Genomic DNA, 27532 nt, shown 5'->3' with positions numbered 1-27532 from the left:
CCGACCCCCACACACTTGAGCTCCCTCTCGCTCCGATCTCCGGCTCCCGTGACGCTGCTACTCCGACCACTCAACCGACGAGGCATGCTTCTTTCTCTTCTATGTCATTCTTTCTCCTCTCAATCTGACTAGATCCGGTCGAATCCGAAAGGTCGCAACCCCCTCCTCTCTCCTCCTCTACCCTGTCACCTCCCTCTCTGCTCTCTCTCCCTCCACTCTCTCTGGCAGCCACAGCTCGCCTCATCTCCCCTCCACCTCCATCACCACCCTCTAGCCCTCCCTCTTCCCTCTCCTCTCTTCCTCTTCTCTCCTCTCTACCACTCCTATTTATTTATTTATTGTTAAAATATTTGCAAAAGGAGAAGAAAACATGAGAAAAAAGAAGGAAGAGAAAAGTAATTTTATTTCCATGTTCCATCACATTTGATACACCTCGAGGGTATATATACTCGTGTACAGACTTTATATAAGAAAAATAATATAGACTTATATAGGCTCAAGCTAATTAAATTTTTTTTTTTGGGCCAATACAAGTTGTTACGTGATTCCTAAAATTATTCTAACATCCCTCTTGAAACTCAAGATGGTACTTTAGGTGCCAACTTGAGTTTGGAAACTAGATCACAAATGTACCTAAAAACTAATGTACTCGATCAAGAGTTGAAATATTAGCTCAGAAGCTGATATGATAGACTAAGAGATACATAACAGCTTAGAGGATGATGTGGTAGTAGATCAAGAGCTGATGTGGCAAGACGTAGCCTAATGTGGAAAAATACAAGCTATTATAGCAACTCAGAAGCTGATGTAGCAGATTAGGAGTTGATACAATAACTTAGATGTTGATATAATAGATTGATGTGTTAACTTGATGTGACAATACATAATTTGATATAGTAGAACAGAAGCTAACATAGCAGTTTAGAAACTGATGCGACAAATCAGGAAGCTAATACAGCAAACTGATGTATTTGGTAATGCTAATATAGCTAACTGGCGCAATAGACTAATGTGTCCACTGGCATGATTGACTAACATAGTAAACTAGGATGTCTGTCGACGTGTTTCACTAACATGTCTGCCGATGTGGCTGATTGACTTATTTGATAATATGGCAACGAGAAGACACATAGAAGATGAAGTTGCAGTGAGGACAAAGCTCAGAGAGAAGGTAACCGAAGGTCGATGATCCTTATAGACAAAGGAACCATGAAAGAGGAGAAAAAGATCTTGAACTAGATGGTGAAAGAGCTCGAGGCAGCAAATAAAACTAGAGATGGAGAGAAAGGACCCGAGTGATGGTGATGAGAGATGACTGAAGATCTGAAGCTAAGGAGAAAAGTGGTGGAGAGGAGCTGCGGATCTATTAGAAAATAAAGAATTTTCAGATGTTAATCCACTGAAAATAGAGGATATGTAGATTTACTAAGACATGGAATCTTCAAATATTGATTCACTCTACGAATCCACTAGAAAATAGAGGATCTGCGAATCCACTAGAAAATAGAGGATCTTCGGATGTTGATTTACCAGAAAACATGGATCGATAAATCAACAATAGGGTCTTCAAAGCTTCTAGAGATGCCAATAACAACCATAGCAAAGGCGAAAGAGATGGCGACAACAAATTAGGTGATCGGTGGCTCTGATACTATGTTAAAATATTTGCAGAAGAGGAAGAAAACAAGAGAAAAAGAGAGAGAGAAAAATGATTTTATTTCTCTGTTTCTTCGCATTCGGTATAACTTGGAGATTCCATATAAAAAAAATAATATAGGCTGATATAGGATCATGCTAGTAAAAAAAAATATTATGGGCCGATATTGGTAATTATGCAATTTCTAAAATTATGCTAACATTTATTGATCAAAATTCTTGAATACATGGAAGTGTTCATGTTCGAGGGTTTTTTTTTTTTTTTTTTTTTTGGTTGTAAATGTAGCTTCTAGAGCTCGCTTGCTAGGAGCCTATTGAGATGTATTTATCAAGGGGTATGTCCTAAAAAAATAGCGTGAATAAAATCCATCACTGAAACTAATGTCTTTAGACTTATAGATATTGTTTGCTCATTCTGTGTGGCGAGACCATCCACACTATATGCAATACAAGTTTGGACCAGAATGTTCATTTCATGCAAAACTTTTTGTCATGACTTTGCTATATGAATGTGATACGCTTAAGGTTTATTCGTCCTCTTCGAATAATACGAAATCTTTAGTCACTTGTCTCTAATTCAGGGTAAATTACCTCCATATTTACTTTCCTATGAGAAGTTTTTCGCCTTCTACTGGAATTGTTTTCTAAAATCAATTTTTAATCTAGCAGCAGTGTTTCAATTATGGCTAACAAGGTGAAAATAAAACCAAGAGCATATTGGGTCCAACCGAGGACAGTGTCGATCCAAAAATGTTAGGAATAGGAGTTGATAAAAAATGCTCGACGCTCATGACAATCATCCTTATCAATAGGGAAATCAAAATATGTGCATCAAATCGCTGCAGTCTAAATTGTTAGCAATATATCACCTAAATAAACAAATAAATCTATTAATTACAATTAATAGAAAATTTTAAACGGAATAATATATATATATTATTTCTTTAAATAATTTCTATTAATTGCAATTATTAGATTTATTTGCTTAGTTAGGTAATATATTGCTAACAATTCAAACAAGTGTTTACTTTTTTTTGTTAGTAATATATAATTCAGTAAATCATACTAAAAAGGTAATAATTTGTTAAACCTCCAAGAGGTTTATCATACCTCTATTTAGACTTTTTAAAGACTAATTTCCAGATCTTATTCAAACGAAAAATTCGAAAATTGGTTAATACATAATAATTAATTCATTGAATCAACTTATTAGATTTCAATTAATTATTCTAATAAGGTAATAAATCATATAATTCATTGAATTGACATTTTAGATTTTAATTACAATAATTGATTTACTACCACAAAATTAGTAATCAATTATTCTAATAAAATAATAAATTTTATAATTAATTGAATTGATATTTTATATCTCAATTACAATAATTGATTTGCGAGCACAAAATTAGTAATCAATTATTCTAATAAAGTAATAAATCTTATAATTCATTGAATTGATATTTTAGATTTTAATTACAATAATTGATTTGCTAGCACAAAATTAGTAATCAATTATTCTAATAAGGTAATAAATTATATAATTAATTGAATTAACATTTTAGATCTCAATTACAATAATTGATTTGCTAGTACAAAATTAGTAATCAATTATTCTAATAAGGTAATAAATTTTATAATTCATTAATTGACATTTTAGATCTCAATTACAATAATTGATTTGCTACCACAAAATTAGTAATCAATTATTCTAATAAGGTAATAAATCTTATAATTCATTGAATTGATATTTTAGATCTCAATTATTATAATTGATTTGCTGGCATAAAATTAGTAATCAATTATTCTAATAAGTTAATAAATTTTATAATTCATTGAATTGATATTTTAGATTTCAATTACAATAATTGATTTATTAGCACAAAGTTAGTAATCAATTATTCTAATAAGGCAACAAATCAATTCTAATATATAATTCATTGAATTGATATTTTAGATCTCGATTATAATAATTGAATTGTTAACATAAAATTAGTAATCAATTATTTTAATAAGGTAATAAATTATATAATTTATTGAATTGATATTTTAGATCTTAATTACAATAATTGATTTGCTAGCACTAAATTAGTAATCAATTATTACTAATTCAAAAAATTCAAACCAAAAATTTAGAAATTGATTGATACACAATAACCAATTTAAATTTGCACTTAGGCTTTTCTAAAAATTAAATTTGTGTGATCTCTAGTGATTATATCCACTAACTAATAGTGTTAAAAAAAGCTTGTAAAAAAGGCATACATTCCTAAGAAAGGCTGGTATTTAAGTGAGCCTAGTGCTCCACCACCGATCTGGAGTTGATCTAGTTATTATTATTTTGTATATATCAATTAGACATCCAAAGTTCAATATAAATATTAATGCAATCTTTTGACATAAATTTTTTGCCTTCATTCAGGTTTTTATCTCTTTTCTATTACCTTAAACCTATGGCCTCTAACACTAGTGATCACCTTAGTACGAAAATTGAAAAATTTGATGGCCAGAACTTTAGGAGGTGGCAGAACCAAATGCGGTTATGGCTCACCACATTAAGATTGATCTCAGCCATAGGTGAAAGCATTACAGAAGTTGATAACGGGTCCAACCCAACTACTTCATGACCTGCTACTCGCCAAAACTCAAACCCAAACCGGTGTTTATCCTCCTCCCATACTAAATCTTCTGCTTCCATCAGCACACCCTCTAGGACTCCTGATGAGATAAACTATCATTGCATCCATAGAATCCTAGGTGCCCTTTCTGAGAGGCTGTATGATATTTATTACACAGCCAAAAGTGCCAAAGAACTCTAGGACACCCTAGATAGAAAATATGGTCTTGATGATGCCGGGGTAAAGAGGTTCAAGGCCTCCGACTTCAATAACTTTAGGATGGTGGACTCAAAGCCAATGAATGATCAAATCTATGATTTTGAAATCCTGATCCACCAGCTTAGGGCTAATGGAACCAATTTGGATGAATCATTCCAGGTAGCCTGTCTGGTAGATAAACTACCTAATTTCTGATCTGATTTTGCTAAGACTCTGAGCCATACCCAAGGAGGTCTCACCCTAACCCAAATTTTGAATTCCATTAGGATTGAGGAGCAGCACAAGCTCAAAAGTACCAGAGAATTTGTGGAGGGAAGCTCTAGTTTCAGTCTCTTATATCCTCAATAGGATTCCTTCTAAAAATAATGATTTAACCTCATATGAAGTTTGGAAACATAGAAAATCTAATCTTAGCTATTTAAAAGTGTGGGAGTGCTTGACAAAAGTAAAAATACCTGACTTTAAGAGAAAGAAAATAGGGCCCAAAATAGTGGATGCCATATTCATAGGATATGCAGCCAATAGTAATGCCAATAAATTTCTGATGATTAATTCAGAAAAAAATGATATTAGTAACAATACTATTATAGAAGCTAGAGATGCAACATATTTTGAAGATACCTTTCCACTTAGGACTAGAGTAGATAGTGGTATAGCTAGTAGCTCTAGTAGAATAAGGACAAGAGAAATAGAAGTAGAAGCAGAACCTAGGAGGAGTAAGAGATCCAAAGTAGAGAAAATATTTGAAGATGACTTCCATACCTTTCTTATAGAGGACTCTCCAACTACTTTTGAGGACGCAATGAAATCCTTAGATTCATCCTTTTAGAGAGAAGCTGTGAAAAATGAGATGCAATCAATTATCTAAAATCATACTTGGAAACTGACTGATTTTCCTTCTGACTGTAAAACTATAGGGTGCAAATGGATCTTTAAGAAGAAACTTAGGCCTGGAGGTCTGTAGATAAATGAATAGATTTATTTTGTGCTAGAATAAATTTCTTTTGTGATAAATAGATTTATTTTGATACCAAATAATATATATATATATTATTTTTAAAATTTTTTTTATTAATTATAATTATAAATTTATTTGCTTAATTAGGTGATATATTGCTAACAGTAACTGCAAGGCAGGGTCAAAAGCCGTCTTTGGTCATGACATCCTGATACAATTAATACTCCGATGGCCACGTAAGTGCCCCAGGCCTTATCACTTACCATTCTATTAATTATCCCTGTCTTCGTACCATACCTTCCATGCATTGTGGTGCTTTGAATTGATTGTGGATGATGCCTTTGATATTTTGCTCTATGTATCTTAATCTTTTCATTCCATTTCCGCTGCTTTGTTAGGTCAGCTAACTGTTTTTGTACTTCAGGTGCTCATATGCTGCCTTAATCAAACTCTAGAATTCAATTGCTGGACTTCGGTTTGTTAGTATAATTTTAGAAATTATATAACAATTTGTATCAATCCATATTATTTTTATTTATTATTATATTATTTTTTTTGTTAGGGTAATTCTGTATTAATCAGTATTATTTTCATCTGTCAGTATAATTTTGTTAGAATGATTTTAAAAATCACACACAACTTATTTCAGCAAATATTATTTTGTTTTGTTAGCATGATCCTATATCAGCTTATATTATTTTTCTTGTATGGAGTCTGCATACGAGTATATATAACTCATGAGATATACCAAATATGACTGGACAGAAAAAATTTTCTATAAATATTTTAACAGGTTCTCCTAAAACTGATAAGACCACACAATCAGTGTATTGGAGTAATCTCCTGTCTTTATGCCGACCCCTACAACAATAGCTCCATCATCATCATCACCATCCGAGTTCTCTAAACTAGCATCCCGCCAATCCACTGCGATCTCTCGACGATAACCCTCTAAACCTAACAAATCCATCCTTATCGGCATAATCATCATAAAGTTTTATTGATGCTGGGAGCATCATCCAATAACTGTCAAAGAGGGGCTGTTATTTGAAAAGAAGGCGCAAAGAGATATCGAAGCCCGACCATACACCAATTTAGATTCTTACTCCCAGGTATCCTTTGCATAGAATGATACAACCACATGTGCCGTGCATCAATGATGATCAACTCCAAATACCTAAGACATCCTCCTATGAGTATCACCAATTGTTTGTGTATAGACAGACACGTTCTGATGGTAGTCTCATCCCTCCTTGAGAACTGCCCTTCAATTGTATATTATGGCCCATGCAACCATTATGGGGTGAAAATAAAGAGTGGCATTTTTTTTTTTGTTATTTCACATGGTTCACTTCTACAAATCGTATTTGAATATCTTAAAGTTCTCATTTAGTTTGTATATTACATTCTATTGATTTATACTTTCTGCTTTTAATCACATGCTCTAACAACTACTTTGTCTCTTAAAACTACTGCTGTAATTATCCATAGATTTATGTAAGTGCCTTGATATAATTTATGTCAGCAATATATCACCTAACTAAGCAAAAAAATCTAATAATTGCAACTAATAGAAATTCTTAAAAGAAATTATATATATACATATTATTCGGTATTAAAATAAATCTATTTTATTAAAAAAATATTCTAGCACAAAAATAAATCTATTCATTTAATAAATTCAAATTATAAAATTGCAAATCGTACATATCTACTAATATTAAATTTAAAACAAAAATAAGAGAAAATAGCTTGATTGAAGGCAGGTCGAAGCGCGTAGACGCTGTCCCAAAGAAGTATTTACCCCCACGTATAGGTCTTCCAGCAATCCTCCTTTGAGATACGACGACCATACAATTTCTTCTTTGGTACGTCTCGGAAGAAACCAAATCGAACTCGATCGGACTTGCAGATCTAGTAAAGAACGAAATAAAAGAATAAAATAAAATAAAATAAAGCAAAAAAATTAAAATTAAAACTGGCTAAGAGGAGGAAGAATTTTTTTCCAGAATTTTTTCAATATTTTTCTCTAATTGAGGGGTATATATAGTGGTTTTTTTTGGGGCATTTAGGGCTCGTTTGGTTCGCAGGAAAAAGAGGAGGGAAAGTGTGGTCAACGGGAAAGTAATGAAATGCCTCTTGTTTGGTTGGAGTTTTCAAAGGAGAGAGATGGGAAAGTTGTATTCCCATGGGAATATGATTCCTACATTTCATGGAAAAGTCTTTTCCATGAGAAACATGGAAAAGTTACTTTCCCATGAGGTGGGAATCACTCCTTTTTTATTTTTTCCCAAAAAGACCCTTCAGCATCAAAGAAGCATTAAAGAGGCATTAAAGACCTAATTTTTATTAAGGACATAATAGAAATTATACATAACTTTCCTAGGAAAGTGGATGGTTAACCAAACATAAGTACTTTGGAAATTTGTCACTTTCCCATGGTTAACCAAACATGCCAAAAATACTTTCCTAGGTATCCTCTTCCTAGGAATCTGATTCCCAGGAATCATATTCCTAGGAGGGAAAATACTTCCCGCGAACCAAACGAGCCCTTAGGATATTTTTGTGGACGCATCCGCGCTCTTTCCGCGGAGGCTAAAGGGAGCTGGCACCGCGGATATGGGCAGCCTACCTTTATTTTCCAAAAGCCACGCGGCCCAAGAATCACTGCGTGCGGATTAATTTTTCCCACAGCTACAGGCTTAAGATGGTCCTCTTGTACAAGCAGAGCTATTATCCACAGATTCAAAATGGCTAACAATGTACCTTGTGCACCTCAACTTTCCTTGATTTGGTGCATGTTGTTTGTGCAGTTGACACTATTAAGCGACCATCTCTCTCTCTCTCTCTTTCTCGATCTCTCTCTCTCACGCGCACGCGCACGCGCATGTAACCACGAACGCATGCGCATGCAGAAAAAACATTAAGTACCGTTGGATTGTTCAATAATTTCAAATTAAACTTTGCTGTGCTGATTGTAAGTAAATCAACAATGCAGCTACCAACTCCTGAAATTACAGATGCTTGGCACTCTAGTTTCGCCTGAATGTTTCCTAAATTTTGTTGCTTGTAGTTATTCTTTTTTTAAAAACATTTACTTTGGTTGCTATCAAGCAAGAGCCTTCTATTTGCTTTGGTGTTTCGATGCTTTTGCTTTGCTCGATGCTGGTTTAAAGCTAGTCCATTGTCTGTCTCTCCTGTGGGCTTTGGAAGATGGTGCCTGGGAGACCAGCTGCCCTGGGGTCATCAAGAACAAATGGATGGTATTTTGCAGGACACGTTTGGCTAGAATTGCTCTTTGATATTGTTGCTATCTTACTGGACTGGAAGATTAAATAAGAAAAGCCGATATTTTCTCAGGAAACTCATCCATGAATTCAAGGCTAGCCATAGATATCGGGAGTACTATTCCATACCAGTATACAAGAGACGTACGGAGTATTGGTATGCCAAATGGAGCCCCATACCATACCGTGCATGCCAATACTATACCAACATAGTGTACGTATAGTGTCTGGAACCAAGATGGCGAACTCGATCTAACCACATGCAGTTGTCCATGCAACGTCTGAGGCAAATATGCAATATATTGTATGTTGATAAATAACAGATTGCACAATAGACAAATGATTATAATCTTCTCCAGCTGTTAAAATTTGCAGGACTTTTTGGAAAGTACTTTTTCTCAGGACTAAAGTGCTTTTACTTAAATATTTTACATTTTTACATTTGATATCAAAGATGCTTCAAAAATATTGTAGACTTCTTTATTTCTCATGCCCTTGACTGAATCATATACATGATGCCATTGTTCAGATGCACTCTTGATTTGTATCCATTTCAGGATCCAATAGAATTCACGATAGTATTTTCATTGCTACAACTTTTTCAGCGTATCCTTTGCGCCTGACCTTTGGACAGTTCGTGAGACACTGCAAATATGTTCTCCACTGCTGCTATACGCACACATACATAGAGACATATTGACCTGCCAATTTTGGTTGCATGCCAGTCTAAGAAGTTCTGGAAGTTCCTGAAAATGGAACTCCAAAAATAGATTTTTGGCATGACATATACAATTGAGCTTTTGGAAGAGATTGATCGACATAGTCATATAAGTCAACGTGATCGAGTAGAAGGCCAAGCATATGTATTTAATGTTAGTCATGGTCATCTATGACTAAAATCTATATTAATTACTTGACTTGCATCCACTACAAAGGGGTATGCACATATTCTTGCCATTCACACATTTATGATGATCTGCCTATAATGCAACCTGAATGTTATTATTCTTTTTTTTTTCTTCCTCTTCTCGTTTTAATTCATGTCAGAAGTCTCTAAATATAGTACTAATTGCTCTTTCGTTCTAAATATCTAGTAGTTTTGCGCTGTTTTTTCAGGCCCTTGTTAGATCAACTACAACCTGATCAAATTCGAATTGGGCAATTGCACTGATCAGCTGCAGAAGGCACTCCTATACAGTAGTTGGGCTCTCCACAATGGGCTAGTTGAATTAGAAGGTTATATACTCTTTAGTCCAGCCAGATTGTCAGCATTACATGTTTATCAAACATTCAATTTTTGAAAAGGAAACATAGCAACTAGAACAGAATGGTCTGCTACTGTCCTCATCTTGATGGCTTGAAAGGATGCCTTCATGAGCCACAATTAGGGTCATAATCATCTTTGTGTTGCTTAAGAAATGTGTTTTAGTAGTATTTTTTATTTAAAACCGAATATGCTTCCTTCCTCTGAAAAACTAGTGTTTGGCAATAATATCTGAAAGGTGCTTTTACAAGAAGAAATGTCAATAGTGTTTCTAGGAGAAACTTGAAGACCTAGCCTCCAGCTTCTCCTCCTAAGAAAATTTTTCCAAACATAGGAGCATCACCTTACAGTTATGCTCCATAACTACCCTCATGCTAATGGGATTAGGCAAGGCCTTTAATGCACCATAATAACGTGTTCTCTGAACTAATTTGCAATTGCCTGGTCCCCTGTTTGGAGGCGAGGTGAAAGTTGGATGGAATTTCCATCTCACCGCAAACAGTTTCTTGGTTAAACTTGACATTGGAAGCCTGATATCTTTCTAGAAATATGTTTCAAAAGAGATTCACTAAGTAACCTAGATACCTAGAGATTTCCATCAAATTTTTTCAACTGACGACCACCATTGATGCCTTTTCATAGGTCCCAGCTTATGTTGATAGTCTCCCTACCAAAAAAATCCTATTATGCGATCCACTAAACACCAAAAGTCAAGCTTGTGTCATTGGCTATTTCTAATCATCTGGTTTAAAATGTTCTTTGTTTCACGTAGATGTCTGATGCCTTTTGCAGTTGATTACTTAGTTTCATGTAGATGTCTGATGCTTTTTGTAATCGATTATCAGAGCCTACAGGTAGATTTTTTTTTCTTTTCCTACGCAGATCTACACTATGGATAGGGTGATTGCTATCTTGTTTTTCTGTGAAAAACTTAAAATAAGAAAGAAAAAAAAGATACAAATCCGGTGGATTGGAGAAAGGACTTTTGCTCACATTATATACTAGATAATCCATTGTTGAAAAAAAAAATTATCGATGGGCATTGCTATTTTATAAGGAAAAGGATGCAATTTGCAGGCATATTATAAGTTCACGTCTCAAAATTTATTTGATGAACTAATTACCAGATGTGTACAGCAAGCTTCCACAACCTGGAACTTATGTCGGCAATGGAAGTATCGATGCCCTTTTTCTTTTCTTTTCTTTTCCTTTTTTTTCACTTGTTCAGCATAGAAGGTGTTTTCTGTTAAAACTCAGTCTTGACAAGGACCCTTTCGAAGCTTTTCTTGTAATTCCAACTGCTTAGGAACAACTAGTTCAGCTCCGCACCCTGACATTGAGAAATATCTCTCAAGTAACATCTGCGAAAAGACGATATAAAACAGTTAACAAAGTGCAACACCAAAGAAATAATAAATTAGAAAGACACTGTGCGCACCACGGCAGAATAGGCATCAATTTTCCCTTGGCGAGCAGACCTCTTTAGGCCCCTGAAAGAGAGAAAAGTTTGTGAATTTCCTCTTTGAGAACAGTCCAGAGTGGCATCTTCTGTTTATATCATCTAATATTGTTATCCTGGCTTAGACAAACATGATGAAAACATAAACTACTTCATACACAACAAACTGCAGATACCAACAGCAGCAGCATGATCATGATGCATTTAACATCACATAAAGAAAAAAAAAGGAATTTTTCTGGGGAAGTATAAATTACAGCTCCCCTGCTCCCTCACCACCCCCCCAACCAAAAAAAAAGGAAAAAAACACAATTCCCTGCCAAACAAATGATTGGTTACATTCTCTTTCATGAATTCTCTAAATAGTGATAAATGTGACATATTTTCATAGTATTGTTTACAGGATGAATTTTCTATCTTTAATAAGATAAATGCATGGAAGGTAACAGTCAGTGAATTCTGCAGATGGAAGGTGTTGACAAAGCATCAGAACATAATAACAGTGGAACAAACATACACGATTCCAAAACTATGTTCTAGAATAGAAAAGGACCTCCAGCATCAGAAAGGTTTGCAGAGCAAATAAATATAAATAATTATAGATATTAATGGAGTGCATACTGGGAATCAAGCATCGATTGTAGGTGGCGGTGACTTGGGGTGAGAGGATGAGTTGTTATCGCACAAAAAAGGAATGAAAAAAGAAAAGAAATTATTAGCAGGATGCTAAAATGACCTCATATTTTGATAATAAAATTAATGATCTAGATTGAATTTTGATGATGAATAAATGCAAAAGCTAGCAATTTTGTTGAGAATGACAGCAAAATGTTTCCAAAAGCATGAATAGAATGGACATGTTAAGAGAGAAACTCGCATATCAGGCATAAATCAAGGGCATCTATTGAAGCTCTGTGTTGAACTACAATGTGAGAAACTCACATGGTACTGTTTACAGGATGAATTGCTTAAATTTAATAAGATAAACACACGGCAGCTAACAGTTAGTCAATTCTGTAGATGGAAGGTGCTGACAAAGCATCAGACCACATGGTTCCAAAACTATGTTCTAGAATAGGAAAGGGCACTCCACCACCAGAAAGTTTGCAGACCAAATAAATATAAATGACTGTAGGGACTAATAGAGTGCATTATTGGGAATAGGGCACTAATTATAGGTGGCAGTGATTTGTCATACAAAGAATGTGCAGGTAAGTTTATTTAGTAGAAGACAAGAAAATCCAAATTAAGTTGTTTCCATAACCATATTCACCACCATCAAATCTGGTCCTCACCGATTGGGGTGAGAGGATGAGTTGTTGTCACACAAAAGGGAGATGAAAAAAGGAAAAAAAATTATTTGCAGGATGCTAAAAAGACCTCATATTTTGATCATAAAATCGATGATCTAGTCTGAAATTTGATGATGAATGAATGAAAAGCTAGTGGTTTTATTGAGAAAGACAGCAAAATGTTTCCATAAACATGAATACAACGAACGTGTTAAGAGAGAAACTCACACATCAATCATAAAATCAAGGGCATCTATTGAAGTTCCATGTTCATCCTGCAGGTAGACTCTCCAACCCCTGCACTGCATAATCTCGAAATTAATATTCTATATCATATGCAAGTACAGGATTATTCAAGAACACAGTATACAACAATTTTTCCCCTTTTTTTGAGCAAATACAACACAGTTGCTTAAAAGCAGCTACTAAGTCATATACAATTTTGAGTTATCTGCAATGGAAACTTAGGTTAAACAAGAGAATGATGCACGGAAATAGGTGAAAAAAGCTAGTTTAAGAATAATTTCAACAAGTGTAATGCTTTAAGGCATTCATCATCCATGCAGTGAGGACATTCTCAGTCTAGGATAGCGTTAGAGCAACCGAGCATTAAAGTGTTGAATAACACTAGAACGATATCTTGTATGGCATAAGTTATCTTTTTATACCATGAAGCATTGGACTTTAAAAAGAAATAACTCATCATTCTGATCTCTATCAAAAGTTAAAAACACATGCAAGTTCCTGTAATTAAAGTTACAGAGAGCGAGATAGAGAGAGAGAACATGTATAAACTACACTCCAAAGAACTCCTAAGAGAACAAAGAAACCACCCTAGGGTCATGCAAAACAATGGACTAACAGGGATGAGTGATTGAAGATACGATTAACAAAAAGCTCCCAAGTTCCCATCAAGAACTCTGTTTTGACCGCATTTAAAGGCATCAGGGTTGCTCAGCATCACGCATTCAGTCTTTTTGTCTTCATTTTGTTGTTTTTTGTTATGCATGTTTGATGTATATCCATTGTTTTACCAATCGAAAAGAAACGAAAACAAATCACAAGAAAGAATCATGTATAGAAAAAAAAGGAAATGAAAGTACGAATATGTAAAGAAATTAACCATCAAATCATTCACCTCTCTGCAGCTCGAACTGCAAGTCTTCCCGCAATGCTCCGGACCTTGTTTGACTGCGGCGTTTCCTTCCCATCGCTGGACTTCGGAAGCCCGATTATAAATTCATCAACCTCCTATCCAGAACCATCAAAAGATAGGGAAGAAATCACCAAAACTTCAATAAAGAAACAATTGCGAAATCTTTTTTTTTTTGTTCTTTTTTATGAATTTGGACCTTCCGTTCCGCAATTTCAAGAAGGCGAAGCTCGAGCTTCTGGCCCCGCAGCTCCAATACCTAATTCAATCCAAATCAAACCCTAAAATTGGAGGGACAAAGCAAGAAGAAAGATCAAAACGAGGATTTGAGGGTGAGTACGGTGAGGGGGCGAGGGAAGAAGCCCTTGCCGAGGGCGAGGCCGGTGCGAGAGGCACCGAGGTCGACGCCGAGGCTGAAGCCGGCGCCGGACCATCTCGGATCGCTCTTCCGGCGTCGCGCGTTCGGTAGGAGCTCTGCATCCAGTTCCACCGCGGCAGTCTTTTTTGAGGAGGAGGAGGAGGAGGAAGAGCACGACGGCGGTGTCCAAACCCTAGCCCTAATCTTTCGAATGGAAGAAAGCCGAGGCTTCGTGCTCGATAAGCTTGTGGTGGGATGGAGGAGGGGCGAAGGTGGAGGTCTTGCGAGCGTCCATGACAGCCGTTGTTGCATTTGCCGCTGGGATCGGGATAAGATGCACCGAGAGCTGGTGGTCGGGTTAGTTAATACCAGTTTCGCCTTCCATCTCTGTAGCAAAAAAAAGAGGGAGTTTTATGTTAAAAGGGCAGTGGCCAGAGTGAGGATGGTTAGAGTAGACCATTAAAGAGTGAGGGTCAAATTCCAGAAAAAAGTATTATTGTACTGATAATTATATGAGAACATGGATTCGAATTCTAAGACTCTTACCATCACAATTTCGAACCATTGGATATTTAGCATTAACATCTTCTTAAGCTTAGGCTCTACTAAGTTTATTTTTTTTATAGATATTAGATTTCCATCAAGCCCATGTATTTGATATCCAAGAGGAGGTTATATTGTGACCTAAACCGATTGTTGCAAACATTTTGTGTGAGATTTGTATATCATAAACTTTTTATTTCTCATAAAAAAGAGATTTTTTTGTCACAGATAGCACTACACGAAGTTTTGTTTTGTAGCTTTTGTTTATATCTCTCGGCAAAGTTTTTTATCTTTTGAATATTTTTAATCCTTGTTTTCTCAAACCTAAGCAGTTTAAATTAGTTACGCAAATTAATCGGCACATTGTTTTTGCTGCATAGGTTTATTTCTTCTTTTTTTTTCTTATATTTCTTAAATTAAATGAGATCGGTTTAATGTTTTGGTATTGCTATTTTTAGTACTTTCTGATATTTGAGGATGAGGCTTTGAGATACTATCCAGTCACCAGGGTAAGTGGGGTTAATGAGACCCAAGCATTCTGCTTTATATAAAAATAACATGAAACAATTTCTTGAAAACACATGGCATTTTATGAAGATATTCTTGAAAACTTTTGCAACCAAAAACAACGCTCTCACTAATTTGATTAAGATATTAATCTTTATACATGAGTTAGAAAATAGTTGTATTGCAGGAATACAAGGATTGGAACTCACCAACAATGGTTTAAAATTTTGATTACTTGAGGAGTAAGAAAAGGCATGGTTTAAGTTTGACACAGTTCTTAATTAAATTTTAGAGAGGCTTTGATGGAAGATAAACAATAAATGGTTTTCCATTGTGACATCATAAAGATTCAATATTAGGATGCTTATCGCAATGAAGTGCTGGAAATCTGAAAAAAACTGCCATTCTCATGTTTGATTTCTGGGAACTACCGGCGAGGAGCTACTTGAGAAGCATTAACTCAATGGATCTTTCCTGTACTTCTACGCTTACTTGAAATCCATTCTTTTACTCGATGTTCTCTTACCTGTACTTGTACGTATATTCATTAACTCAATGGATTTGGGTGGGTCAACTAAATTATATTTTGCAACAGATTTCAACTAAGCCTATACTAGAACATAGTTTTACTATTTTAATACCACTTAGTGCCACTGAAAAACTTCTTTTTTTGGGGGGGTAAAACATTGAAAAACTTTTCAAAAGGCCCACAAAATTGCTGTTCATGATCTCATTAACTTGAGTTACTGACTTGCGATTTAGTATTTATGCTGTTCATCTAAAAATAATGATATTAAATTGAAATTTTTAGACCAGCCTGTTGTATAAACTAGAAATATAGTATGTATATTTTGTTATTACTACTTGGGATTTGCTTCCTCCCCTAGGGTAGTTCTATATACACCCCCCCTATTGCTCAGGACACCCCCCAAAAACCAAAAAAAAAATACCCAAACTAACCTTTAGTGTAATTACCATATTGCCCTTGAAATTTTCTCATACACCCCCCTTCCTCCTCCGTTTCGTTTTGAAAAGAAAAAAAAAACACCCCTCAAACCCCCCTTAAACCCCTCGATCCATTTACATCGTTTAGGCGATCTTTGAAGGAGATTTAAGCCCCATTCGAAGCATGGACAAGCAACTAGTGATTTGGGACGAAGAATCGGCCGCAAAGGTACGTGTTCCACCTTGTTTCGAAATTATTTTTTTTTCACGGTTCGTGCTCCGTTCGGCACTGGATCGCCGAACAAAAGGCTTCTGTTCGGCTGAACAGTGCCGAACAGAAGCCTTCTGTTCGGCAACCCTCAACCGAACAGATCTGTTCGGCTGCACAGTGCCGAACAGAAGGCTTCTGTCCGGCACTGTTCAGCCGAACAGAAGCCTTTTGTTCGGCGATCCAGTGCCGAACGGAGCACGAACCGTGAAAAAAAAAATTTCGGGAGAAGCCGGCGAGGTGGTTCCGGGAGAAGCCGGCGAGGTGGCCGGAGATCGGGAGAATGCCGGCGACGAGAGGGAGAAGGGGGAACGGGGGGGTTTTGGGCGTTGGCGAGGTGTTTTGGAGGGAAAGAGCGGGGTGGGGGGGGGGGTTTGGGGGGTGTAGAGAGCAATTTAGGTGAGGGGGTGGGGAGGGTGGGGGGTAAGTTAGAAATTTTTAATTTTTTAGGGGTGTCCTTAGCAAATGGGGGGGTGTAGAGAGTATTTAATTTTTTTTTAATTTTTGGGGGGTGTCCTGAGCAATAGGGGGGGTGTATATAGAACCACCCCCTCCCCTAGTTTTATATAAGCAAAGCTGGACAAATTACTGAAACCTCGGTACGGCTCTGCATGAGCTCGACCTTAGCAAGCTGAACGTTGTAACAGCGGGCCCTACTACAGCTTGGCCTCCGAGGTTTCTCTCGCACGTGAAGAACATCTTGTACTGGTCCCGTATCCAGTGGCCCCACCAGCCTTCCATCAGGGATTCTCCCTCTGTCTCTACCTCTCCCCGCTGTCATTCTCCTCCGACACCTCCCAACGTTCCGAACGGGTATTTAAAATTCCCACCACATCACGACGCCCGCCCTGCTCCAGTCTCACGGCTACCATACAAAACACTAAACGCCATGCTTCCTCTCATCTCATGCCTGCACTCCGTAGATGACCGTTGCCTCTCTTCGCCTTCCTTTCCTTCTCTCCTGCCCTACTACCTTACCTATCACCCCTTGTTCTAGGACTCTGTGCATTGGCTGCCAAACTCTATGGCCTAAAAGGGTCTCCTAAGAACAAAAGCAAGAAAAAGGCTTTCACCCTTTTAAAATTGAACCAGCTTGGATAAAGGATCCAACCTTTCCTCCCTAGCTTTTTCCTATCCTACTTTAATTCTGGTGTTGAGTTCTTAGTAAATCTATGTTAAATGATATACCGACTGTGTTATATTTGTTACTGTTTGCAATAAAGTGAACTGGTGATTCAGGAGGAACATGATTGAAGTTGCCGTTTTCAAACCGGACATTGCTCAGTGGACTGCATGGTCCTCCCCTTGTCTTATACTCGTACTTTATGGGCCCCGCGTTTGGCTACCAGCTCAGCTTGCTGGCTGACAAAACCAGGAGACGTCTTGACCGTTGGGCCGGCCAACATCCCAAAAGAAATAAATTACCATTGGATGTAATCATTCTCTCAACTCAACGAGGCAGCTCCACTAGCCGCAGCTCCATTCTCGCTTCCCATTCCACACTCCCTTCACTCCCTTCAAATTCCTCTAGACCTTGGAGCGCATCATTTGCACCAAAGACTCTCTTCCTCTCTCTCTGTTGCTCTTCCTCTCTCTCTCTCTCTCTCTCAAGACTCCTATTACCTACCATCCGTTCATCGATGGGAATTCTAGCCTCTCTGTTCCTCTTCGTCTTCCTACTTCTCGCACCACGTACCAGTGCATGCGAGTTCAACTCCACCATCAGGAAACACCATCACCACCGGCTTGGGCCAACGGAACAATACGCGCTCGTAGTCGACGCAAATGGCTCCGGTGATTTCTTATCTGTCCAAGAGGCCGTCGATTTTATCCCAGAGAACAACACCAAGCGCGTTGTAATACAGATCAATGCCGGCAGCTACATGTAATAAATTCCTCATTGTTCTGCTTCTTTCTTCCATTTTCCGAAAACCAGCTCTTACTTTGTGTGTGTGTGTGTTTGATCCTTGTAAATCTTTCCATGGTGGATCAGAGAGAAGGTGACCGTGCCAGCGACGAAACCATACATAACATTCCAAGGTGCAGGAAGAGATGAGACGGTGATCAAGTGGCATGACCGCGCCAGCGACAGAGGGCCTAGCGGGCAACAGCTACGGACTTACAAAACAGCTTCTGTAACTGTTTTTGCTAATAATTTCATTGCTAGAAATATCAGTTTCAAGGTGAGTGACTCATAATCCCTGCTCTGATCATTGCTCTGCTTCATCGGGGCGGCAAAGAGCGATAGGCTGAAGTTAGTTTGCGAGGACAGTAATTCTTGCCCCCCTTGTCTCCTTTGTTTTATCAAGGATCATGATTCCAGAAATTTTCAATAAAATTTCACGAGTATGCTCCAAGTTGATGATAATGGAGAGCAAGCATAACCTGTTTAGATGAAATAATAGCTAGCTAGCAAGACTACTTGTTCACCCACAACTTGTATTACCAACAGAACACAGCTCCTGCACCATTGCCGGGCATGGAAGGATGGCAAGCCGCAGCCTTCCGCATCTCAGGCGACAAGGCCTACTTTTTCGGCTGCGGCTTCTACGGCGCCCAGGACACACTCTGCGACGACGCCGGGAGACACTACTTCAAGGATTGCTACATCGAGGGATCCATCGACTTCATCTTTGGCAATGGCAGATCCATGTACAAGGTATCCACATTCCCGAGCTTCCAACGATCGGTTAATTATCTTGCTTCCAAGTCCTACAGTTTTTCCGGCGCTGATGATGGCCAAAGCATTGCAGGATTGCCAGCTCCACTCCATTGCGGAGCCCTTTGGGTCCATTGCAGCACAGAACAGGAACTCCCCCTGCGAGAAGACTGGCTTTGCGTTCGTGAACTGCAGGGTAACGGGCACAGGGAAGCTCTACGTGGGGCGCGCCATGGGGCGGTACTCCAGAATCGTCTTTGCCTATACCCACTTCGATGATGTGGTGATACCAGGCGGGTGGGATGACTGGGACCCCTCCGGCAACAAGAGAAAGTAAGCTCCTCTCTTCATCCAGCATCATAGGTGGTAATGATAACTACAATTGGCAAACATTTTAACTCAAGTAGACCCGTCGTCCATCTCAGAGATATAACAGAGCTCTAGGCATTAAGGGTCATTGACATATTGGTGAATCATCCTCACCATATGGAAAGCTAAAACGTGGATGGCCAGGTGTCTGAGTATTCTGATTTCTTCTTGGGTCTTGCAGGACTGTCTTCTTTGGAGTCTACAAGTGCTGGGGTCCAGGTGTTGCAGCCGTTCGGGGTGTTGCATGGGCTCGGGAGCTTGATTACGAGACTGCTCACCCCTTCCTCGCCAAGAGCTTCGTCAACGGAAGGCATTGGCTCAGCCCCTCAGATCCCTGAGCACACAGCTGACCTCTGATGAACTCCAAAGATTTGTTTGTGTCCATGTAATAAAGAAAACAGAGCCACCAAATATCTATTGCTGTTGAACCATGTGATGGAATAACAGATACACTCTCTCATATAGTTTAGGTACGTCAAATGGAATACAGATTCCTGTGTAATATCTATAGTTGTTAAATCATGCAGTGAAATAGCAGAAACAATTATTTGGTTCCACAGTATCCATCTCTTAGTTCTGAATCAGTCCCACAATTGGATCTCGAGCTATTTTTCAATGTTTTGTCTAAGTGTTACAATATAGCAAGCAACCCAAATGGAGCATTACGGACCCCAAAAAGATTACAAACTTGAAGTATTAACATAATTAATTAGACTGCACTCTGATAAAATTTTTCGACATTCGGAAGGAAGAAAGAAGAGCAAAAAGTTTGCTAAACTGAGAGACAATGCCCAATTTACATTATACAACAATTGGATGTAGACTCCAGCAGCTCAGGGGATCTGCAAAAACCAAAAGGGACAAAGAAACCACATTAAAATTCACAAATATGCAATTCCAAAAGCAACACACGAAAAATCCTTAAGCAGAGTGTTGGCAAAATAATGAGACACATATCATCTCAAGCGACCTGTCTAAGACAAACATGAGATTTTATCAAGCGCATGCATAATTGGTGATGTAAGGAGGTGTTTTACAGTAATCCTGTATTAGTCAAAGCTTAGTGGTAGATGCAGAATATTATCTGCTCCTGCGAATGGTTTCACCAACAAAAATGAGTAACTTTGTCAAACTAATGCTGATATATACTTTGTCCTCTGCTGTAACAGATATATCTGGTAACAATGATTCAGTCACAATGACACACGAATGGCATGAATTCAGATATAAGCATGACTTCTAATCCACTGATCAAATTCAAATATGAGTTAAGAATTAAAGTGGCAATAGTTCCCTCATCTAATTACCTATTAATCCTCATACATAACCGGCCACTATTCCAGACAAAGTCCTCAAAAAAAGCTACCTCCATATACCCTAGTACTAGTCCTGTATAAGTTGGTATCTTTATGCTTTTCTAGTCCTCCAAACTGGAATCCACCTATGATTCATCAGGCCCCTCTGGCTTGTACTGCACACGTTCAGACACATCCTACAGGTGCTCATACTAGCTTCTTCTAATTGCTTCTAATTCTACTCTTCCTGATAGAACTGCACTTCTACTGGAACATCCTAACCTTTACTAGCTCATTTTATGCTTTAGTGCTTTAATCTGCCTTCATGATTGCATTTGTGGAACTGGGTCATATAGTTCACGATTGCTCAGTTTGCTAGGTGATATTATGAAGTAAGTATCATATCTTTGATGGAAATAAATGATCAGCAGAACATTTCAATATGTATAATGCCGTCTGGTGGAGGCAAAATATGTTGACAAAATTAAGGGGTAAACTGGGAACAAGCCATCATTTTATGTTCAAGAACTAAGTTATTGCATATTGCGACTATATCAGTCGAGGCTCAAGATGGTATGTGTATCCAAAATGATGCCTGCCATAAAATATCTTGGAAAGATACACGTCCATTGTACAGTTTAGATTTACAGTGATATGCAATGGAAGCTTCCTTATTTGATATAAGTTATTTCTATAGCTTGATAATGACAAATAGATATGCTCTAAATTTTTATATCATATGTTTGACTCACATGGACGTATCTAACACTATGAATGGATACTCCTGGAATATGTATTGTCGTTTTTGATACATCACTAAGACAATATATAGTTTTCAATTAGTTAGACTTCGGTCATTATTAATTTTACCATACTTATCACTATGCAATTTTATGCATCATAACGTGCTATGCAGTGATATTTACCAAAACTAGGTTAATGCATGACTTTAAATCACAAAGCACATAGACTATATATTGTATTGGCTAGGCCTCTGTACAGTAGGTATCATTAACATAGTACAAGACAAATTGATAATCTTTTGAAATTTTAACCTTGTTTCACATTTCCTGTATAAACTCCTGTATAACCTTGTTGATGCCAGTATTTTCATATCATTCCTCTCAACTTTCACCACTGCCATCTCAGGCACCATCCCCTCCTCTGCTAACCCTTCAACACAAGTTTTCTTCATCCACAGGCTCTTTGAATCTTCATTGTGCATATTCATACAATCTCAACATGTTAAGGAAGTCCTTTAGAATGATGACAATAGTATTTGCAGCCACGGAAACTCATACATGGTCAACGCGAGGATAAAAAAGAAAAAAACAGGCGTATATCACATTTCTATCAGCAACCAAGACCTAGGACCAGAAAGCTTTAGCCAATACTTTAAAGCCTGTGTTATGGGTAAAAATATCCTGATATTCTATCAGGGAAAAGGCCAAAATAGATATTTTCTGGTACTTTGAATATGTATATTAGAATGTTATGTAGTCAGAATTTAGAATAGCAGACTCACATTTGGCCCAGATTGTTTAGGTCAAGATCAGGAGCAAGCTCTTGAACAATATCATTGGGAGGTTGGCCACATTCCTGCGTTTTCTGCATGAGATCAACAATCTTAGAGAAATTGTCAGGCTCATTTTCATAAACATCATTCAGCATTACTATGAGTTCATATTGGCAATGATAGCGATCATATTCTTCCTGGGTCAATCTACTTTTGTGCTCCTCCAACCACTTTGGATATCTTTGTCCAATTCCTTCATAGGTTCATGGAGAATCTCCTTAGACAAAAGTTGTTGCATCATAGTTTCAACAATAGATTCCATGTCCTATTACAATGGAAAAAATCAATGTGTTAGAAACATAATAATTTCAAGCCGATATACCAATAAGTTTGAAAGACTCAAGAAATCAAAGAAATGCTGCACAGCCTAACCTCGTAAAAGAACAAAAAAGATGAAAAATCTCTACATCCAAAAAGGAATCTTTCATTCAAACAGAATAATGGTGCTACAAGTAAATACCATTTCTCTGGAGGCTATGGAGTACATTTCTTTTATTTAAAAAAGCAAGATTTTCCCTTTTCTATTGATGTTAAACAAGAAAAAATGACTACCTGGATGATTATAGGTGCAATAATAATGCTTTAACTGTATAATCTACACCCTCGACTCATCACATAGGATATCACTGTAACTGTGGTATAGAATATGACATTTCAAAACCAGGTGTGTGAGATTTCCCTTGCCGTGTTTATTTATCAATTCATGGCACAGTGTGAATTCACACAGGATAGTCGAGTTCAAGTAATAACTTGACATGGCAAGGCTTTAAATCAAAAAACATAAAAAGGGGGGAGTAGACTTTTCCATCTCCATGATGATTCCAACCAACTAAGATGTAGAAAAGCTTAACACAAATCTTTAATTAATCTTCAAATATTCATTCTCATCCTTGCTGGCAGAGTAACACCTAAATGCAAAAAACCCATCAGAAGGAATGCAGTTTGTAATATAATTAGGCAATCATGGATACATCCAAATGAACATATAAAATGTAGCCACTAAATATTTGCTGGTACAACCCTTTAAATTCCTGCAGTGCTATGCCTATAAACAATGAAAGGGTACTCAAATCTTGATACTTTTCTCAATTCATTCTGCTTTGAAGATTTATTGGTTGAACATGATCGAAGTTCTATTAATTGCATGAATAGCATCATTCCCATTAGATCAGGGAATACTTCTCAGTTGTCATTGTCATATTCACTATAGCAAACAGTGCCTGTCTTGTCAACCATCTTAAAAGTACCAGAGGTTAATTGGCATTCAACCAATTATAAATAGCATTTTGAAGTATAATGCTATCCCAGATAAATAATTTGGAATTTTTTTAAGCACTAAAGAAATGGCACTCTGTTCCATTTGCCTCTACAGAAATTGAAAAATATGCTCCTGAAAATCAGAACCAATCAAATATGATGGTTTTAGGACATTTTGACCTCTTTGAATACTTTAAAGCTGTCACCAAGCCATTTAAAAGCAATGAAACATCCACTTTGAAGATTACACAACAATAAAGTTAGACTTCAACCCTCATAAATTCCTTGAAAGACCCAAGCCAAAATCCAGCTGAAGCATTAGATCACAGCAGGCCTGTAACAGAAGAAGGGGGTTGGGCGGAGGGAGTATGAGATCTATGTTTCACATTTAATGATATATACTTCTAACAGTTCAACTCATGGCTTATTTATTCATCTTAAAAAAATAAAAGATTCATCTCTTTTGTAACCCACCATGAAGCTCCCAATATTTTTTTGGAAGTTCCATGCATGTGAAATAACCACCACCCTTTAAGCATTACCTTAGTACAAATACCAGTCCTATTGGGTGTAATGTATGCAATTTGATTGTATATTTCTCGCCAATTTAAAGTTAAAATATTTTAAATATTGGCATTTTATCACTTTAAGAAATACTTGACATTATCTGACTAATTAAAGGACTTGTGAGGGTATACATGGTCATGGTAATGCTCAAAATCCACTCCTATCCCACAGTAACAGGACCTAATTAACCAACCCTCCAGTCTGTGTTGGTTCATCATAGGGCTTCAAACCATCATGATAGCACTTACCCAAAGTAAGGTCATCATGTTGGGCACTAGTCTCACCTTAGATATTGGCTAGAGGTTCCCAGATTGCATGAAGTTAATGGTTTATTGATTTCCAAGTCCCAAGATTTAAGCTATCTGATGTTATGATCTCTATTTTGCCTCAATAAATCCTCATGCTGGCAAAGATGCTCCTAGGTGCCTTGTCGCCAAGCACACATACAGTGTACTCAATCTCATTCATATGCTGATATCACCTCTTCCTCGTAAGGAAAGACTCCTAAGAATGCCTACAATAATCATAGAGCTTATTTGTTAGATCACAGATTTCAGGAATCATATAGCAATATCTATGTAAGTAACAAGAGCTTTATTTCTACTAATCAGTATACTTTTTCCTTGATGAATTTGTGGTCATTATAGATGTCCACACCATGTTAGACTCGAACCAGTACTCCATACACTTCCTTTTTCTCAAGATCATGCATGTAGTTGGAAATCCAAAGACCAGAAATTCTGGTAGATCAAAGTACTCTTGAAGTCAGCTCGCCTTACATCATTTTTGTCCATTGATGATACTTGTTTCAGATAAACCTTGTCAATCTTCTAATGACTGTCCTTCTATGGCACTATAATTATAAGTGTGCTCAGAGTTTCCTGAGAATTGAAATTACTTAAAAACCTCAAACCTGACTTGAAAGAGCTAATGAAGCCTAGATAATTGTAGTTTGATACCAGCAACGCTTCTTTGCAATTATACTGCCGTCCCATAGTTATCATTGATGGGGGGAAAGAAAAACAATCTCATATTAACCAACTCAATTGCCAGGAGTGGAAATTTTGCTGGGTACACCATTCTAGCCCTAGGAAGCATTTCCATTCCAGTACAAAAGAAAACATCATCAACTAGAGTTTCATAAACAACTCATGCTAAAATTAACCATTAATTAATTCAAAACCAAAGACTAAAGTTTTCCAGCTCCAATTGCTATCACCCTTTTAATAGGTAATAAGCCAAAACCAACCTATATAATTAGATGAAGCTAAGTACTGAATTCAAACCCAAATCCAGGATAAAGAAAAGCAACACAGATTAACTCTATATCACCAAGTAGCTCCCTTAATCTAATCCACCTCACATACCACCAGAAACACAATCATAAAGACTAAATAAATCAGATAAACGACTATAAAATTCACAAAATCTACTTTCCCCTTGATGTAAAGGACTCTCCCAATTATCAGAAACCAAATATCCTGAGAAATGAATTTATTAAAAACAAACTAACAAAATAAAACATGACACAGACCTGGGATCCAGCGAGCTCCTCGAACTGCTTGACAAAGTCCTCAACCATGGACTCCTTATCCAAATCACCCTCGCCTCTCGGGGCCGCGGCGGTGGCCGACTCCAGCCCCCGTACGGCCTCGCGAGTTTGCTGAGTCAATTTCTCGAGCGCCTCGGAGGCGTGGGATCCCTTGGGAGGAGCCCTCTGCTTCCCCTTCCTCCTCGCCTTCAGGTCCGGCAACCCTATTCCCAATCCCTGCACCGAAGACGAAGGGGGCATAGAAGCCCTTCCCTCTCCCCCACCTCCTCCTCCTCCTTTCCCATCTCCAACACCACCGCTCCTATTTATAGATAGATAGGAATAGAACTAAATCAATTAAAGACTGGAATTGGATGGAGGAAAGCGGAAAAGAAGAATACTTTTGAGAGGGAGTAAGGTCGAGCTTGGTGAAGTCGTCCAAAGCGCCTGGAATAAAGCAGAGAGAATGGATAACGGAGTGGGTATTAAGAGAGAAGGGGAAGACAGAGGAGAGGGAATAGGAGCATACTGTCAGGGAGTTGGTCGAGATCGTCGGAGGAGGGGTCCGCCATCGAATAACGGTGGGATAGCTGGGATATCGTTATCGGATTGCAAACGGATGCATGTTTGCCGAGAGGAGACGAAACACCCCCGGTCCACGGCAACGCCTCCACTCTCGGAGGTAGGCTCTCAAAACAATCTCGGGAATATCAATGCGGTGCCGCTTAGGCTGCCCTTCAACCCATAACCTGAATCAGACCCGCCCTAACCGGGACCCGGACCCGACATATGCATGCACAATATATATATAATATTAGAATATTAATACTTAGAGTTTTTTTTATATAAATATCCTTCTAAAAATTAAAATTATGTCAATATACTCTTAAAATTTATATTTATTTTTTATATCTTTATAAAATGCTATTTTTGCACAAATGCTCCTAATACAACTGTTCTTCTAACATCATTAATAAAAACCATATTTATTTTAATTACAAATAAAATAAAATTTTGAAATTACTTTTTTGTCCTTCATCGCGATCATCTATTTCTTTTTACGCATCTACCCATTAAAAATATTTTAGTTATTTTAATTTGAAATCGTCAATTTTTTAAAAATATTAGATGGCGTGAGTATACATACAAAAATAAGAATAAAAAAAAGGTAGAATAGCAAAACAAGTGTTTTACGAGAGTATACATCCAAATATCAATTTTTAGAGAGTCATGCAAAATTCGATATTTAGGAGGATATTCGTCCAAAAAAACCTCAATACTTAATGCAGATCTTTTCAATTTTTAATCTATATTGTTGTATAGTTAACCATCATTTTTTATTATTTATGATTTAATTTTTTAGGCATATATAAGATGTTTATTGACATATTTTTCAACTCATAGTTTCTATAGATTAATTAATTCTTAATGATATAATATTTGATGCCTGATGGGTATATGAACCTGGCCTCCGCTAGATCCCAACTCGATACATATTTTTATCATTCAAGACTCCAGACACGACCTAGTGGATCGGATATGTTAGACCCAACATCCCCACAAATAGAGGCATGGGATTTGCAAACCATGGATCTTACCCAACCGGGAGTACTCCTGGTGCCTCTAGCTCTTTTTGTATCAGGTTACCACGAGTATGGAGAGAAGATTATCTACCATGGACATCATATTCTTCGATTAGATCGAACCTTTATGGAGTGCTTGTAACAACCCTAGCCATGATATAACAGTTGCTT

At 37.4% G+C, this 27532-nt stretch overlaps 3 protein-coding genes across 4 annotated transcripts; 1 reads left to right on the top strand and 2 right to left on the bottom strand.

The window, feature by feature from the left end:
* Window positions 1-10969: 10969 nt before the first annotated feature.
* On the bottom strand, window positions 10970-14680 carry LOC103705122 (putative pre-16S rRNA nuclease). Of its 2 annotated transcripts, XM_008788738.4 has the most exons (6): window positions 14244-14676; window positions 14103-14162; window positions 13889-14001; window positions 12979-13047; window positions 11438-11489; window positions 10970-11360 (listed from the first exon to the last, which is right to left on the bottom strand). In XM_008788738.4, the coding sequence occupies exons 1-6, from the start codon at window positions 14571-14573 to the stop codon at window positions 11253-11255; spliced, it is 732 nt and encodes a 243-aa protein (XP_008786960.1). In that variant the 5' UTR covers window positions 14574-14676; the 3' UTR covers window positions 10970-11252. The 2 variants fall into 2 exon arrangements, with proteins under 2 accessions (XP_008786960.1, XP_026659679.1); XM_026803878.2 differs by lacking the exon at window positions 12979-13047 and having other exon boundaries at window positions 14244-14680.
* A 3142-nt stretch (window positions 14681-17822) lies between these two features.
* Window positions 17823-20111, top strand: LOC103705121 (probable pectinesterase 68). The gene is made up of 5 exons (XM_008788735.4): window positions 17823-18409; window positions 18518-18707; window positions 18977-19183; window positions 19278-19516; window positions 19734-20111. Exons 1-5 carry the CDS (start codon window positions 17850-17852, stop codon window positions 19888-19890), a joined length of 1353 nt encoding a protein of 450 aa, XP_008786957.3. The 5' UTR covers window positions 17823-17849; the 3' UTR covers window positions 19891-20111.
* An 11-nt stretch (window positions 20112-20122) lies between these two features.
* LOC103705120 (peroxisome biogenesis protein 19-2-like) lies at window positions 20123-26506 on the bottom strand. The gene is given in 6 exon segments (XM_008788734.3): window positions 20123-20394; window positions 22373-22613; window positions 22616-22688; window positions 25782-26100; window positions 26180-26225; window positions 26308-26506. Coding segments are annotated over 6 exon segments (768 nt in total). The 5' UTR covers window positions 26351-26506; the 3' UTR covers window positions 20123-20348.
* Between the last annotated feature and the right edge of the window lie 1026 nt (window positions 26507-27532).

The sequence above is a fragment of the Phoenix dactylifera genome, chromosome 2 (genome assembly GCF_009389715.1).
Source record: "Phoenix dactylifera cultivar Barhee BC4 chromosome 2, palm_55x_up_171113_PBpolish2nd_filt_p, whole genome shotgun sequence".
Lineage (NCBI taxonomy): Eukaryota > Viridiplantae > Streptophyta > Magnoliopsida > Arecales > Arecaceae > Phoenix > Phoenix dactylifera.
The sequence above is the reverse complement of the archived record's forward strand: the minus strand, read 5'-3'. Positions and strand labels throughout refer to the sequence as shown.

Excerpts from the sequence above, each read along its gene's own strand:
- LOC103705122 (XM_008788738.4), bottom strand. The coding sequence starts at position 14,573 with ATGCAACAACGGCTGTCATGGACGCTCGCAAGACCTCCACCTTCGCCC. Across the intron at positions 14,163-14,243 it reads TCTTCCCTCGCCCCCTCACC|GTATTGGAGCTGCGGGGCCA; the intron begins GTACTCACCCTC and ends GGATTGAATTAG. Across the intron at positions 11,361-11,437 it reads TTGATGCCTATTCTGCCGTG|ATGTTACTTGAGAGATATTT; the intron begins GTGCGCACAGTG and ends GTCTTTTCGCAG.
- LOC103705121 (XM_008788735.4), top strand. The coding sequence starts at position 17,850 with ATGGGCCCCGCGTTTGGCTACCAGCTCAGCTTGCTGGCTGACAAAACC. Across the intron at positions 18,708-18,976 it reads CTAGAAATATCAGTTTCAAG|AACACAGCTCCTGCACCATT; the intron begins GTGAGTGACTCA and ends TATTACCAACAG. Across the intron at positions 19,184-19,277 it reads ATGGCAGATCCATGTACAAG|GATTGCCAGCTCCACTCCAT; the intron begins GTATCCACATTC and ends AAAGCATTGCAG.